The following is a 14932-nucleotide window of genomic DNA, read 5'->3' as shown; positions in this document are numbered from 1 at the left end:
GCAGGACTTTAACGTGATAACAGGCAACAGTTGACGACCCGATTATTTTTAAAGAGGAAGCTATACACTGCTGCTCAGATATAGACACAACATACATGACTCATTTTAGGTGGACTGAATCTCTATTATCCTATGCTTTTTTGTAATAGTTAAGTTCATTATAATGTATTCTAACTTATTTATTTGTATTCTTAATTGTGTATTACATAGATACTATATATTGTTGTATTTTTTTCAATGCTCATTTGTTTAAATAATAATTTGTAAATTATCTGTTAAGTAAGACTTTAAATTCAAATGAATTCTATACATTATTTTCATTAAGAGTGATGTGAAACAATCAGAATAATGGCACAAACAAGGTATTCAAATGCTTTCAGATTTATTTCTTGTTACATACGTGACACATCAAAGGTCATATTTTATGATTTCTTGTGCTGCGTTTCCTCTTCTCTGATGCTCATTCTTCAGCCTCCTTTCCCTTTAAATCAATAAAAAAACAGACAGTGAGAAGTTAGTGTTTTAACCCTTTGTCAAGAAGTAAAGATACAGGGCTTCGTTTTATAGTATAAGTATAATATATAAGTATGATTATATTGTACTTTGAATAAAAATAAATATAAATTAATATACCTTGACGATCTCCCGACTCTTTGCCCTCAGCTTGTTGACCTGAGACTCTGCGATGTCCGCCCGCTCCTCAGCCTCCTCCATCTCATGCTGCACCTTCCTGTACTTGCCCAGGTGAGTGTTGGCCTGCTCCTCCTGCAGAACACGAATTTAAAGAATTGACGCCTTGAACAATTCGACCCGTGTATGAGATGAAAATCATCCAATTAGGATGCATCATGCTGTCAGTCTTCTGATTGTTAGTGATACTGGTTTGACACCTATTTGCGTTGCATGCGTCAAATATTTCACACTCACAGCCTCCTCAGACTGCCTCTTGTAGGCTTTCATTTTCAGCTGCAGCTTGTCCACCAGATCCTGAAGTCGGGTGACATTCTTCTTGTCCTCCTCAGTCTAGAGGCAGTACACAGTACAGGCGGTTTGAGGCCAACACAACCATCATTGCAACGTGTCAAAATCTATTGTAAAACACTTGAGAGAACATTTCCTACATCCTACACAGTTAAGCCACTTCAGAAAGACTAACAAGACCAACCAAGCCGATTCCAAATACTAAATATATGAAATAATGCATAATAACAAGACAATTAGAAAGGAATAATGGATTATGGTTGCTGATAGCTTCATGACATAATGTGTGCATAATTTGCACAAGCTATCGGCCCGATGCTAATGATATAATAATGATAACGAGCCCATAATGAATTGAAGCTGAGCACAATTTGCCCTTTTCCACAGATTGAGGGGGAAGAACTAGATAGTGTATTTGTTTCATCATAACTGTATCTTCATTCTTGTATGTGTCTTTACAAAAAATACATGTGGGGCAGCTTTCATCTTTTTTTTCATAAAAAACAAACTGTCATTTTATATACTTTCACCTCAATATATATGTTTTGGCAAACAAATGTTGTACTTCAGTTACCAAGAACTCTGAACATGCTTATTATTTCACTGATCTTTTCGAATTGGACTGTTTTTGCAAGTAGTGTCGTTTGCATTGAAAGTTCAAGGTAAAAATCTGTTGAACAGATCTTTAAATATCACTCATGTGGTCAAACGTATAAGCAGCTCCTTGTTGTATTTATAGCTGCAAATGTTTATTTTCTGGCTGTGCTCCCCCTCACCACTGGGCTGTTGGAGCGTCAGAGATATGATGGTGATTACCGCCCTCTATAGGTTTCAAAATATTCTACATCCAGTTTTTCAACATGGCAAAAATTATAAAATTGCTTCAGACAATATCACATAATAATAAGTAATTGCGTGACTATTTCAAAATACATTTAAGGTGCACATTGTTTTGGTTCTCTGTACCTGGTAAGTCAGTTCCTTCACTCTGCGTTCATATTTGCGGACGCCTTTAACAGCTTCAGCTCCACGTTTCTGCTCCGCCTCCACCTCAGACTCAAGGTCACGGACCTGAAAGATAAGCGGGGATAAAAGTCAGCAGGTGAACCTCAATCATAACTTAATTTTATAATGAATAATAATGAACTTACCCTAGTCTCCAGTTTCTGGAGCTGCTTCTTGCCGCCCTTCAAGGCCAGATTCTCGGCTTCATCCAGGCGGACCTGCAGGTCCTTCACTGTCACCTCCAGGTTCTTCTTCATCCTCTCCAAATGAGAGCTGGTGTCCTGCTCCTTCTTCAGCTCTTCTGCCATCATGGCAGCCTAAACGTGGAGTGATTGCAAGAAGGCCAGTAAGCAGATAGATCAGGAGAAATGCAGCCATTTTATAAAACAAATGAAAAATAAAAGGATAGGTTACTACAGGAAATCACTTAGGATGAAATGATAAAATCCATAAAGTTACTTTATCCCACAATGTTTTTGGTTATATATTTTTGATTAAAGTAGTTCCCTGATATTCCTTTTATAGTTTACTGATTGTTTCAGTTTAGGTTTATAAAATAAAGGATATAAAATAGGAGCACCAACTTACTAAAAGTACTACTTGTGTATAACCAATATGCATTGACATTTCTCAAATATAAAGTTTCCAACATGTTGATGGCGGATAATGACACTATTTTCTGTAACCCAGGTTGAATATTATACTTTCTTAATAATTAGTTATTAGTAACCTGTGTAATGTCTCAATTTCAATATTGGAGCTTCTGCATAAGCAGCTGGGCATTGAATACATAACAAAATACTAAGCAGGACTCACATCAGTGATGGCTTTCTTGGCCTTTTCTTCAGCATTTCTGGCTTCCTGGATAGAGTCTTCCACTTCGCCTTGGATCTGGACAAGGTCCGTCTCTAACTTTCTTTTAGTGTTGATGAGATTTGTGTTCTAAAAAGGAAAAATATACAGATTATATATATGTATTAAATGGTCTATACATTAATACATGTCCTTGTATTTAACAGTACTGATAGAATAGAGGTAAGAACCTGAGCATTCAGCAGTCCCACTCGCTCGCTGGCATCAACCAGCTCCTGTTCAGCCACTTTGCGGCACCTCTCCGTCTGCTCCAGTGCTGCTCTCAGCTCCTCGATCTCAGCCATCATCAGGTTGTTCCTGCGCTCCACCATGGCAACCTGCTCCTTCATGTCCGCCTCACCTCTGAGAGCTTCATCAAGGTGCAGCAGGGCATCCTGAATTAAACATGTCATAATTTCATCAGCAATTTACATATGTTTAAGCCATGTAGCTTTATTTTTGAACATATTTATGTTAAATATTCAAGCCCAACCTTAAGTTGTCCCTGAACGTTTCTCAGCTGTTTCTGGGCTTCAGATGCCTGGCGGTTTGCGTGGCTCAGCTGAATCTCCAGCTCATTGAGGTCTCCCTCCATCTTCTTCTTGATTCTCAGGGCATCATTCCTGCTCCTGACTTCAGAATCCAAAGTACTCTGCATGGTCTCAATCACTCTCTGGCTGTTCCTCTTGATCTGCTCAATCTCCTCGTCCTTCTCTGCAATTTTTCTGTCGACTTCATTTTTCACCTGGGTGAGCTCGAGCTGAACACGGATGATCTTTGATTCTTCGTGCTCCAGTGTAGCCTACAAAATAAAATGTAAAGGGATAACGTTTAAAGTATATGGATGGTTGCAGTGTTTGAATCAGGAAGCACCTTCTTTGTAAATAAGTTGTTTAAATACCTCTGCCTCTTCTAGGGCAGCCTGAACTTCTGCTCTCTCATTCTCGGCTGTCTTCTTAGCCTTTTCCAATTCATGAATTGTCTTCCCAGATTCCCCAAGATTTTCAGTCAAATCTGTGATTTCCTCTGTTGAGAAAACAAAACACAAAATCCACGTAGTACATTAAAAAGTATTTCCCAACAAAGATTGCTGTTGTATTTCTTTAAGTATTAAATTGACAATTACAATTATGAACACTCTCTGCAGCTCTCAGGTCTTCTGTGAGGCTGTTCTACAGTCGCAGGCCATAATAACAAAAATAAGCCTCCCGTTAATATAAAAGGACCAGTATGATGATCTAAAAAACGAATCTGATAAATAGCTTTTTAGATCTTTAAAAACTATTAAAAGCAATCAATTCTGAAGCAAAAAGGTATCCAGTGCAGAGACTTTAAAATTGGGGTACATTCTCTGTCTGGTCCTTGTTAATACTTATGCAGCTGAGTTTTGTTGCTGTAGAGCTATATTAGTTTTTGGAAGACAAAAAACAATTCAACAGGTAATACATACATTTGTTGATTTCAAATATGTGGTTCATAACTAAGTTTGAGATTCTGGTTTCAATATATTATTTTGGAAGTTTTTAATCCAGTTTATTTTCCTGAGCTCCAGAATCAATAACCAGGACTTGGTCCCGATTGAGCTTTAGAAAATGCTCAGCCATCCATAGCTTACTATTAAAAAGGGCATATATTGGTTCTGAGTCATGAGGAGACATGATAATGTATAGATGTGTGTCGTCAGCATAACTATGGAAACTTGTCTCCTAATGATGCTTCCAGGTAGTAGCATATATAAATTAAAAAGTGAAGGACCTACAATTGAGCCTTGAGGAACACCACAATTAATTATATAGCTCTTAGATGACCATTAATTCAAGTATTGAGTACTAAATAATGTTCTTATTAGTACAAGATTCAAGCCAACATAAAACAGTAAAGTGCAAACAAGATTGTGAAGTTTATTTAAAAGAATCAAATGGTCTGTAGTATCAAAAGCAGCACTTAGGCAGTGTAGTACTTAACTTGGTTTTGAAATCTTTTTCAGAATAAATGGTGCCACTGTTAATGATTGCACTTAGTTTAGGGTTAACATTTTCAACAATGTATCACAAGAGGTGATACAAATGTCTACAGGATTTAAAGTATTTAATGTTTGTTGTCTTACGTTGCAGGTTCTTGTTCTCTCTCTTCAGGGTCTCCAGGTGATCTATCGCTTCTTCATATGAATTCTTCAGCTTGAACATCTCTGTGCTGAGAGAACGAGCTTCTTTTAGAGATCCCTCCAGCTCTGCCTGGCTCTCCTCAAACTTCTGCTTCCACTCTGCAAGAACCTGAACATGTAAAAAACAAATGAGTGTATTCTGTCACCTCACATTAACCAGTTAAAAAAAAGAGTACATTACAAAAACATCTGACCTTGTCAAAGTTTCTTTGCTTTTTGTCGAGGTTAGCAGCCAGAGCATTAGCTCTCTCTGCATCGATCATCAGGTCCTCAACTTCACAGTGCAGTCTCTGTTTTGTCTTTTCCAGAGAGGCACATTTTGCATTCACAGCCTCGATGGATTCTTCTGCATCCTGAAGACGCTGGGCAAGCTTTTTCCTGTTAAAGCATGTTAGTATATGAGTTTTAGAAATGATGCAAAGGATATATACGACTCAAGCTTCTATTAGATGCATCCCTCTAAATTACAACAAAATCCTACAGCTGAGGAGCCTTCATTTGTCATTGGTAATGTTTATACAAAGTTTACATTTTGATGACTTACTTAGACTCCTCCAGCTCCTCAGTGCGCTGAATGGCATCAGTCTCGTATTTGGCTCTCCACTGAGCCACCTCGCTGTTGGCCTTAGACATTGCGCGCTGCAGCTCAGACTTGGCCTCCTGCTCCTCCTCGTACTGCTCTCTGAGCAGGTCGCAGTCATGACGGGCCGACTGAACAGCATGAGCCAGGGCGTTCTTGGCCTAATTAAGAAAGAAAAAGAAAATAATTGGTTATAATAATGTCTTAGTATGATAAAAAACATTGGGCCATTTGTGGCAATGTTATAAAAAAAGGACACTACCGTACCTTAACTTCTTCTTCAAGGTGCCTTTTGAGCTCCTCAAGTTGGTGAATGTAAGCCTGTTTTCCCCTGGTAAGCTGTGAAACAAGAGACTCCTTCTCTTCCAACTGATGACCAAGTTCCCCTGATTAGAAAAGTATTTTTGGTTAGTGATTTGTGCTAACTAACAAATGTTGTCAGAAAGATTTCAGAAGGAGTTTAATTATTCTCTTCCCAGATGTTGCACTCACCATTTTCAGTCGCGAGTCTTGATCTTTGAGCGTTAATATCATTTAACTGACGCACATGTTCTTCATTCTTGGTTTTAAATTCACTTAGTTGATCCTCAAGAGAACGGCACATTTTCTCCAGGTTACCCTATAGACACAAATCAACACCATTTAGTTTGCTGAAGTCATATTGCTTCTGACAATGAAAAAAGGATAGGAGGCAGAAAATAGTCAAAGTTTTAATGTTTATCCTAGCCATATTATCTGACCAGAGAATTCACTTGTGTTTGTCTTTCTGCTGCTTACTGTAAATTCCTCCAGATTAAAATGTCAAACTTTTTTATAGCAATGAAGCCCTCTACTGTTGTTTTGGCATACATTGACTACAGCAGCATTTCGTTGTGCAACACCTCTGCTAAAGAATGTAATGATACTTGAATAAAGTGAATTGTGGTCATTACTCATCTTTAAATAAAAAACAATCATAAATGTTACCTTTGATCTGGCGAGACTCTCCATGTTGCTGCAGACGTCATCGATCTCCATCTTGTACTCGCTCTTCTCTTTCTCCAGCTTCTGTTTGACTCTCTGGAGGTTGTCGATCTGTTCTCCGAGCTCTCCCACGCTGTCAGCCTGCTTCTTACGGAGAGCTGCAGCGGTGGCCTCGTGCTGCAGGGTGGACTCTTCGAGGTCACGACGCAGCTTCTGAAACTCGGCCTCACGCTTCTTGTTCATCTCGAGCTGAACAGAAGTTGCTCCTCCAGCTTCTTCTAGCCTCTCGCTGATCTCCTCAAGTTCCCTGGAGAGATCAGACCTCTGCTTCTCCACCTTGGCCCGAGCAGCTCGCTCAGCCTCGATCTCCTCCTCCAGCTCCTCAATACGAGCCTGTGATGCAACAGAAAGATTTATTTTTTCAAATGTATTTGACAAAATTGTACAATCAAAAACTAAGACAAAGTAATAATAGAGAAAATAACCTCAACATTTCATAAACTATGTTTCTTTTCAAAATGAACTGTTTTGCAGAGCAGAAAGTCCTGTGTAATGGTTACACATCAGGACACTTAAACTGTCTCAAGTAAATCACACATATTTATACGTTTTCAACATGAAAGAGAAAAACAATTTATTCAATGATCAGATTCCTTGACAAAGCCCAAACACATATTTACACATTACCTGCAATTCCTTAATTGTCTTGTGAAGTTGAATACCAACTGACTGTTCATCTTCTATCTTGCCAAGAAGGTGACTTATCTCAAAGTCTCTCCTAGTTAACAAAAATAATGAAAAATGTTAGAAACATACTGTTATTTAGGAATTTGGGAGGTTATAAATAAAGTTGTCATTTTTACACACTTCTTTATTTTCTCGTCAGACTGCTGCTTGTCATTCTCCAGATCCATCAGGGATTCTAGGGCCAGCTTCAGATCTCCCTCGAGCTTTCTCTTTGATCGTTCGAGATCCATACGAAGTTTCTTTTCTTGCTCCAAGGAACCTTCAAGCTGGTGAATACACATACAGAATAGTGTGAAGAGTAACAATGGACATATAAAACTTTGGTCTCTCAAAACTAAAAACACAGCTTCTTACATCGTCGACTTGTTGCTCCAGCTTGACACTAGCCTTGGTCAGAGTGTTGACTTTGTCTTCCTCTGCCTGCAGATCATCGAGGGTCTGCTGATGGGCCTCTTGGAGGGCTTTCTTCTCTTTGGTCAACTTGGCAATGGTTTCATCTTGAGATGACATTTCCTCAACAAGGTTTTTAACCTAAACAGGTTAGATAAACACATGTTTTCATTATTAAATCAGTGTATGTTCTAATAAGCACAGCTTAGAAAAGAGAGACATGAACCTTGTTCTCAGTGGAATGTTTCTCCTTTTCCACTTTGGCCAGGGTGAGCTCCAAGTCATCGATGTCTTTCTTCAACTCAGAGCACTCGTCCTCCAGCTTCCTCTTCTTTGCAGTCAGCTCACCATTCATTTCCTCCTCATCCTCCAGTCTCTCAGACGTCTCTTTGCATTTGGCCTCAAGCTGGATTTTTGCCTTAATGAGCCCCTCACACCTCTCCTCTGCATCACTGAGGGTGTCACCTTCCTAGATTTGCAATGACATCAAATAAAAACATATATTTATTGAACTTTAAAACCAGGATTTTTGAAAAAGCTATAGTCCCTTTCATTTGAACGTACAGACTGAATTTGCAGCTCCAAGTCATTCTTCTCCTGCAGCAGAGAAACCATCTTCTCCTCCAGCTCCTTCTTCTTTGACAGAGCCTTTGCTAGATCCTCTTTCATCTTTTCGAAGTCCTCTTTCATTTGCGCCATCTCCTTTTCACTCTCTGCACTCTTCAGCAGAGGTTTAATTCTGAAGTAGAGCTTCATCCATGGCCAGGTTTTGACATTCATGAATGCACGGATGTTGTACTGGATGGAGTAAATGGCCTCCCTGGGGACACAACACAAAGAAAAAAATCTGAATTTTTTCACATACACTTATTTAAGACAAAAGAACAGTTTCTTATTGCTGCACCTCTTACATGCCTTTGTGTGTATAAATGAGACACCAATACAGCTCATGGAAACATTTAACTGTGTTGGACAGTGTGGACAGTTTCCTTCTGTGATCAATCCAGGACAAGCTATAACAATCCATCCTATAAATCTATACATCTGACAAACCTCTGCTCTTAGCACCAGAGCAACACACATATCCTGTGGTATATCTGACCAAGAATTGCTACAGTATGAGGGTGAGAGAAGATTCAGAGTAGCCAGGACATCTATGTACAAAAGCTTTTTTTTGCCAGCTGTCTTCCTACACTTGCAGACGTTGTTATCCCTACATTATAGAGTTCAAATCAGGTACTCAAAATCATGAAGGATTCCGCACATGTACAAAGCTCTCTTTCAATGTTTCTTTTGCTATAAGTGCTAAAGTATATGTGTATCTTAGAAAATACTGATCAAACCTCCTCGCCATGATCTTGACGAACTCTCTCCTCATGAGGTAACCTCTGCAGAGAGCCTGGGTCATTGTGACCAGCTCGACCAGTTTCTCATCCCTCATCTCCTCCAAAGTACCCAGCAATCCAGCCTTGAAGAATACCTGACAATAGATGTGATCAAATATATTAACCAATCAAAATCAGTTTCAAGCTACTTATATGATTGCATTTCAATCTGTTTATTTACCTTGGTATGGCCGAATCTGTACTGTGATTTATCCACATCGATAGATTGCAGCAGCTTCTCTGAGGCCTTCTTGTTGTCGATGAACTGTCCCTCAGGGATGACACTAGCGTTCAATACTTTGTATCTGAAAAAAATTCACTTTAAATCAGATCTTCAACAGAACACAAATCAACAAATGTGGACTGAGAGGTACAGAAGCAGTAACTCTACCTCTGCTTGAAGTCAGCGTATTGGATCCTGCTGGGGAAGCCCTTTCTGCAGATCCTGATACCTTCCAGCACACCGTTACACCTCAGCTGGTGGATGACCAGGAAGTTCTCCATGAGACCTTAAACAGTAACAAGCACAATGTGTTGGAAGTGAAGCCCTTGCACAGATCAGTGATACTGAGAAAATGTGTATTTAGCAGACAGGATAAGCATACAGAAAGAGGGATAGTTATGAGTTCACAGAGATCATAAAATGACTTTTATAACTCACCTGGTGTTTTTGATTCATTGGGAATCAAACAGCGCACAAAGTGTGGGTGAGTGCACTTTAAGTTAGTCATCAGCTTGCCCAAGTTTTCCTGTGGATGCATCAAACTTTTAAAATGTTCTCTAAAATCTTGACACAGACACGACTACAAGACCCTTCATGTTTCATACACGTTCGATCATACAACTCCTCAACACATTACATAGAAATAGTGGCAAATGAATGAGCTCAACACATTTTTGTTTGTAAAGGTTGAATGGTAAAGGTGCTGTGATACGCCTGAAGGTATGTACAAACAAAATGAAATATTGACTTTTGTTTTAGCCTCAAAGAGTTTGACAGATTGTAGGTATAGGAAATGTGTCGTCTCACTTGCTTTAACCACAATTTGCCTTGTTGAAGGTCTTCCTATGCGTAGTTAATACATCAACTTGATATTAAATCTATGGCATTAAGGAGTTACATAATTCCCTGCATGATGGATAGTCATATAATTATATTTATAGGGTGACCAACATTCTTTATTTCTGACAATATTAATTACCCTAAAGAGAGCCGATACTGTCTGGAAGGATCCACCTTTCTTCTTGCCACCAGCCTTCTTTCCACCTTTAGCATCTGTAAAAAGCATTTATAGTTAGATTTTCATTTTGTTTTTTGGTATTTAAATGACTACAAAGTGATCACATGTTGCATAATACACTTCTTTCCTTTGGGGTAATTTTGTTTAAAGCCCCTCAGCTTCCCTCTTTCCTTCCCAACATAACAAATTGACTATACAAAGTACCCGTATTGTCTGGCTGGAATACCATGCATTAGTACATTTCTTAACATCTTATATGATGTGTAGTCACTTAAATATAAAAATAAAACCTCTACCATCTCCTGAAGAATGTGATGCATAGAGGAGAGCCAACAGTTTGACTGAAGACTTCTGGTAGAGCTGAACCACTGAGTCGTTCAGGGGGTCTTTGTTCTTGTCCAGCCATCCGTTGATGTTGTAGTCGACGGTGCCGGCATAGTGCATCAGAGCAAAGTGAGCCTCAGCTTTGCCTTTGGCAGGTTTGGGTTTCTGGAAGGCTGCACTTTTACCAAGATGCTGGTCGAACAGTTTGTTCTTGAAGGTGACGTCTGATGCCTTGGGGAACATGCACTCCTCTTCAAGGATGGAGAAGATTCCCATTGGCTGTCATGATGAAATGATTATTAAAAACCAAAGCTTAAAGTCATAAATAGTTTTCTGTGTGCGTTAATCAACTGCATGTAGCTCACCTTTTCAATCAGCTCAATGCAGGCAGCCAAGTCCATACCAAAGTCAATGAACTCCCATTCAATTCCCTCTTTCTGGTACTCTTCTTGCTCCAGAACAAACATGTGGTGGTTGAAAAACTGTTGCAGCTTCTCATTGGTGAAGTTGATGCACAGCTGCTCCAAGCTGTTATACTTGAGATGGGAAAGAAGATGCAATGTCAAACTTTCATTGTGCTGTTTCACTCTGTAAACCTGACAAGTGCAATGTGTGTTTAAAGCCTACATCGAAGATTTCAAACCCGGCAATATCCAGGACACCAATGTAGAACTGTCTGGACTGCTTGGTGGCCAGCATCTCATTGATTCTGATGACCATCCACAAGAACATCTTCTCATAGACAGACTTGCAGAGAGCACTGACATTATTGTTCACCTGATTTGGAAAAAACAACAATAATGAAATATTATTATCAATAACCAAAGGTTTTAGGGGTTAAGCTGTATGATAAGTTTTTACCTGAGGCACGGTCTGGCTTTTAGTCACAAATTCATTTCCGACTTTGACCCTTGGGTAGCACAGAGCCTTCAGGATGTCGGCTGAGTTCAGGCCCATGAGGTAGGCGATTTTATCGGCGACTGAAAATAATAGCAAACCATGAAAAGTCATAATATTTATTTTACATAGAATAGGGTTACATGACTCAACTTGGCCGATGCCGATCCTCATATATGCACACATATTCTTCCAAATAATTATAATAATGAAGAGAACATCAAGTGTCAACTGTAGTGGATGCCAACACAAAATACAACCCTTTTCAAAATGAATATATATTTACTTGGAAAAAACCAACACTATTTCATATTTAATTTAAGGTAACAGATCTAGAGAAGTAGCAAGCACTTTCTAAACTCAATATCATCAACAAATCTAAAATATAATTAAAAATAAATAATATATCTGAGTGAAAACTAGAAAGCATAAGGAGAAAGTCATCAGTCATTATCAGTCATTCCTCCTGTTGAGCAACATCCTGACAGAGAGCAAAGGAGAGGCTACAGCATGATAATATAATTGCATATAAAGAGAGAAAAACTACCCATAAAATAACTGCAAAATGTCAGGTCCAACCATTACTTTTCAATTTAGTTTCAATTATTTACCAATTGGCAATTTAATACCTGGTTTCAATACCCATCCTTCAGCCTGTCATATTGTATTAAATGTTCAATGTTGCACAATGTAGATATTGTATTTCAAAGTCTTTATCTGCCCATACTGAAGAAGAGGCGATGTTATCTTGCACCCCTTATAGGGAGTAAAAAAGGTTTCAAATTATACATTTTCACTTGTTTTCGAGTTTTCAAGTCCCACATACCCTCAGTGCCATCGGGCTCGGCCTGCTCTTCACGCTGCTTCTGCTTGAACTTCATGCCTCCGTGATGCATCACAGATCCAGTCAGCTTGTAAATGCTCATCTTCTCATCAGCAGTGAAGCCCAGGATGTCGATGGCAGTCTAAGAATATTCAAAGAAAACACATGAGCTCTGCACTCTCTGCTTTTGAACGAATAAAGAACATTTTCATTTGATAATTTTCTTACATCAGTGGCAATAAACTCTTCAACGTCATCTATACTCTTGACGGTGATTTCACCCTGACTGATCATGGGATAGTCAAATGGATTGGTGGTGATCAGGAGAGCGTCTGAGAAAAGATTGTGTTTGGTTATTTTTTAAAGCAAAAATACACGATACAGCAGGTTATAAATGGGCTTGAACATCTAAAATGTCTGACCCAAGAGCTCGGGTTTGTGGCCGGTCATCAGCTGATAGAAGATGTGGTAGCTCCTCTCAGCAGACAGCTGGAACGACACTCGAGACTTCTCCAGCAGATCTGGAAAACAAAGCGATATAATAAATAAAGTGTTTTACTGTTTGTCTTTTGATTAAATCTTCTGGATAATAGTCGGATGAAGGCTTACATGTTTCAATATCAGCTGAAGCCAACTTTCCAGTTGTTCCAAAATGGATTCTGATGAATTTACCCTGCAGAAAAATGCAGTTATCAGTGTGGGCATATTTGTGATTCCCTTTGCTATTACACATCTTTATACTTGGTAGTAAAATGTTATATTTGAAATCCTGTATCAGGCCTTTTTAGGTAAAACTGTAAAAACTCAAAACTTACAAAGCGGGATGAGTTGTCATTCCTCACAGTTTTGGCGTTACCATAAGCCTCCAGCAGTGGGTTGGCTGCAATGATTTGATCCTCCAGCGAGCCCTTTAAACAATGTACCATGACACATGTTTGTATTTACACTTTTTATAGATTTCATATTTATATACAGTTATTATATATACAAATCATTCACCTGAATTTTTCCAGAGACTGCTTCAGATTTCTTTCCTCCAGCCACTGCGATTGTCGCAAAGTACTGGATGACACGTTTGGTGTTGACAGTCTTTCCTGCACCGGATTCTCCACTATAATGCATAAAATGACAAATGTGTTGGTGTAAGTAAGTAATGATAGACACAGAAATAATCAGTGTTATATCAGTCTAAATAAGTTATCCTGAGAATTGACTTACGTAATCAGGATTGACTGATTCTCACGATCTGTTGAGAGAATGACATTTACACACACACATTGTGTTATTGCATTCATTTATATTCTTAAAATGCATTATTGCATTATGAATTGTATGAGACCACAGTTCTAGTGTCACAATAAGCTGCATGTTTACCAAGGACAACAAACTGTTGTGGAAACAACACAAAACAGTGAAACACAAGCCCCACTTATAGGGTGACCATTGAGTACAGACTGTAGCCTAAGAACTGAATGATACCTTGGAGCATGAACTGATAGGCGTTATCAGAGATGGAGAAGATGTGGGGTGGAGCCTCAATCCTCTTTTTGCCTCTGTATCCATTGACAACCTTTGAGTCATACACTGGGAGCCACTTGTAGGGGTTCACAGTGACGCAGAACAGCCCTGAGTAGGTCTACAACAGTGTGAAATATCAAAGAATTATCAATCTTTTTACAAATACATGTGCATACAATACAATAAATCACTCTCCTGCACAACACTCACGTAGATCATCCATGCTGCATAGCGCTCTTTGAGGTTATACAGCACAGAAGGTTCACTGAGGTGGGTCATCATGGCCATGTCCTCAATCTTATCGTACTTTGGAGGGTTCATGGGGAAGATTTCATCATCCTTAACTGTGAGATTCTGTTACAAAGAGTAAAAAAAGGTTTTGAGGATGTGCAGCACCATTAGAAAAGATATGGTACTGTAAGGATCCGCAGACATTACCTTTACTTGTGTCTAATGTATACATGACTACATGAATAAATGTATACATACCTTTCCACCTTGAATTTCAACTGTGGCTTTACCACCCTCCTTTGTCACGAGTTTCCCCTTCAAATACATCTCAGCAGGCTCTGCCACGTAATAAGCTGTTTTAGCATCAAACGCAGTATTTTGAGCCTCTACTCTCTCCCTGTTAGACTTCCGGAGGTATAAGGCAGCCGGGCCAAAACACTCCATTTCAGCGTCCCGACTCATGGTTCCTCTGTAAAAAAATTAAAATGTATAAATAAAATAATGAAAGTAGTATTTAGTATTAAGCTTGATTTCCTTCTTCCAGTCAGTCACTTACCTTTTTGCTGCCAAGTGATGCAGTTGTTAAACGGATACTAAAAAAAAAGAATTCAACTTAGAAATGAATCATATGCCTGTCTCTATAAGGCAACAGGATTAACAACTTTCTACAATCTGGCAAAAGAGCTGCTCTTAAAGTAACTCATTAAATGCACTGATCACAGCAGAAAGACTCACCTTCGTTGGCAGCCAGTGAGTACAAAACTTCTGACTAACTGGGAGTGTGTCTTTTATACTGAAATCTCTGGACCCCCGCAGGAGCAAACCTCCCGT

The 14932-nt window shown here is 39.1% G+C and overlaps 1 protein-coding gene across 1 annotated transcript; it reads right to left on the bottom strand.

Moving 5' to 3' along the window:
* Nucleotides 1-365: 365 nt before the first annotated feature.
* On the bottom strand, nucleotides 366-14683 carry LOC117489954 (myosin heavy chain, fast skeletal muscle-like). Its single transcript, XM_034139552.1, has 40 exons — nucleotides 14658-14683; nucleotides 14360-14570; nucleotides 14081-14224; nucleotides 13832-13988; nucleotides 13571-13598; nucleotides 13352-13463; nucleotides 13168-13260; nucleotides 12962-13025; nucleotides 12775-12873; nucleotides 12581-12684; nucleotides 12356-12494; nucleotides 11494-11612; nucleotides 11260-11409; nucleotides 10998-11168; nucleotides 10605-10911; nucleotides 10270-10343; nucleotides 9729-9816; nucleotides 9459-9576; nucleotides 9249-9372; nucleotides 9026-9162; nucleotides 8247-8502; nucleotides 7909-8151; nucleotides 7647-7823; nucleotides 7413-7558; nucleotides 7233-7323; nucleotides 6549-6938; nucleotides 6075-6201; nucleotides 5850-5968; nucleotides 5547-5743; nucleotides 5197-5380; nucleotides 4946-5111; nucleotides 3740-3864; nucleotides 3332-3640; nucleotides 3030-3233; nucleotides 2803-2928; nucleotides 2133-2303; nucleotides 1948-2052; nucleotides 928-1023; nucleotides 634-765; nucleotides 366-481 (listed from the first exon to the last, which is right to left on the bottom strand). The coding sequence occupies exons 2-40, from the start codon at nucleotides 14561-14563 to the stop codon at nucleotides 461-463; spliced, it is 5817 nt and encodes a 1938-aa protein (XP_033995443.1). The 5' UTR covers nucleotides 14564-14570; nucleotides 14658-14683; the 3' UTR covers nucleotides 366-460.
* Nucleotides 14684-14932: the final 249 nt, after the last annotated feature.

Source organism: Trematomus bernacchii, unplaced genomic scaffold (genome assembly GCF_902827165.1).
Source record: "Trematomus bernacchii unplaced genomic scaffold, fTreBer1.1, whole genome shotgun sequence".
In the NCBI taxonomy this organism is placed as follows: domain Eukaryota; kingdom Metazoa; phylum Chordata; class Actinopteri; order Perciformes; family Nototheniidae; genus Trematomus; species Trematomus bernacchii.
This window is presented reverse-complemented; position numbering and strand designations above follow the sequence as displayed.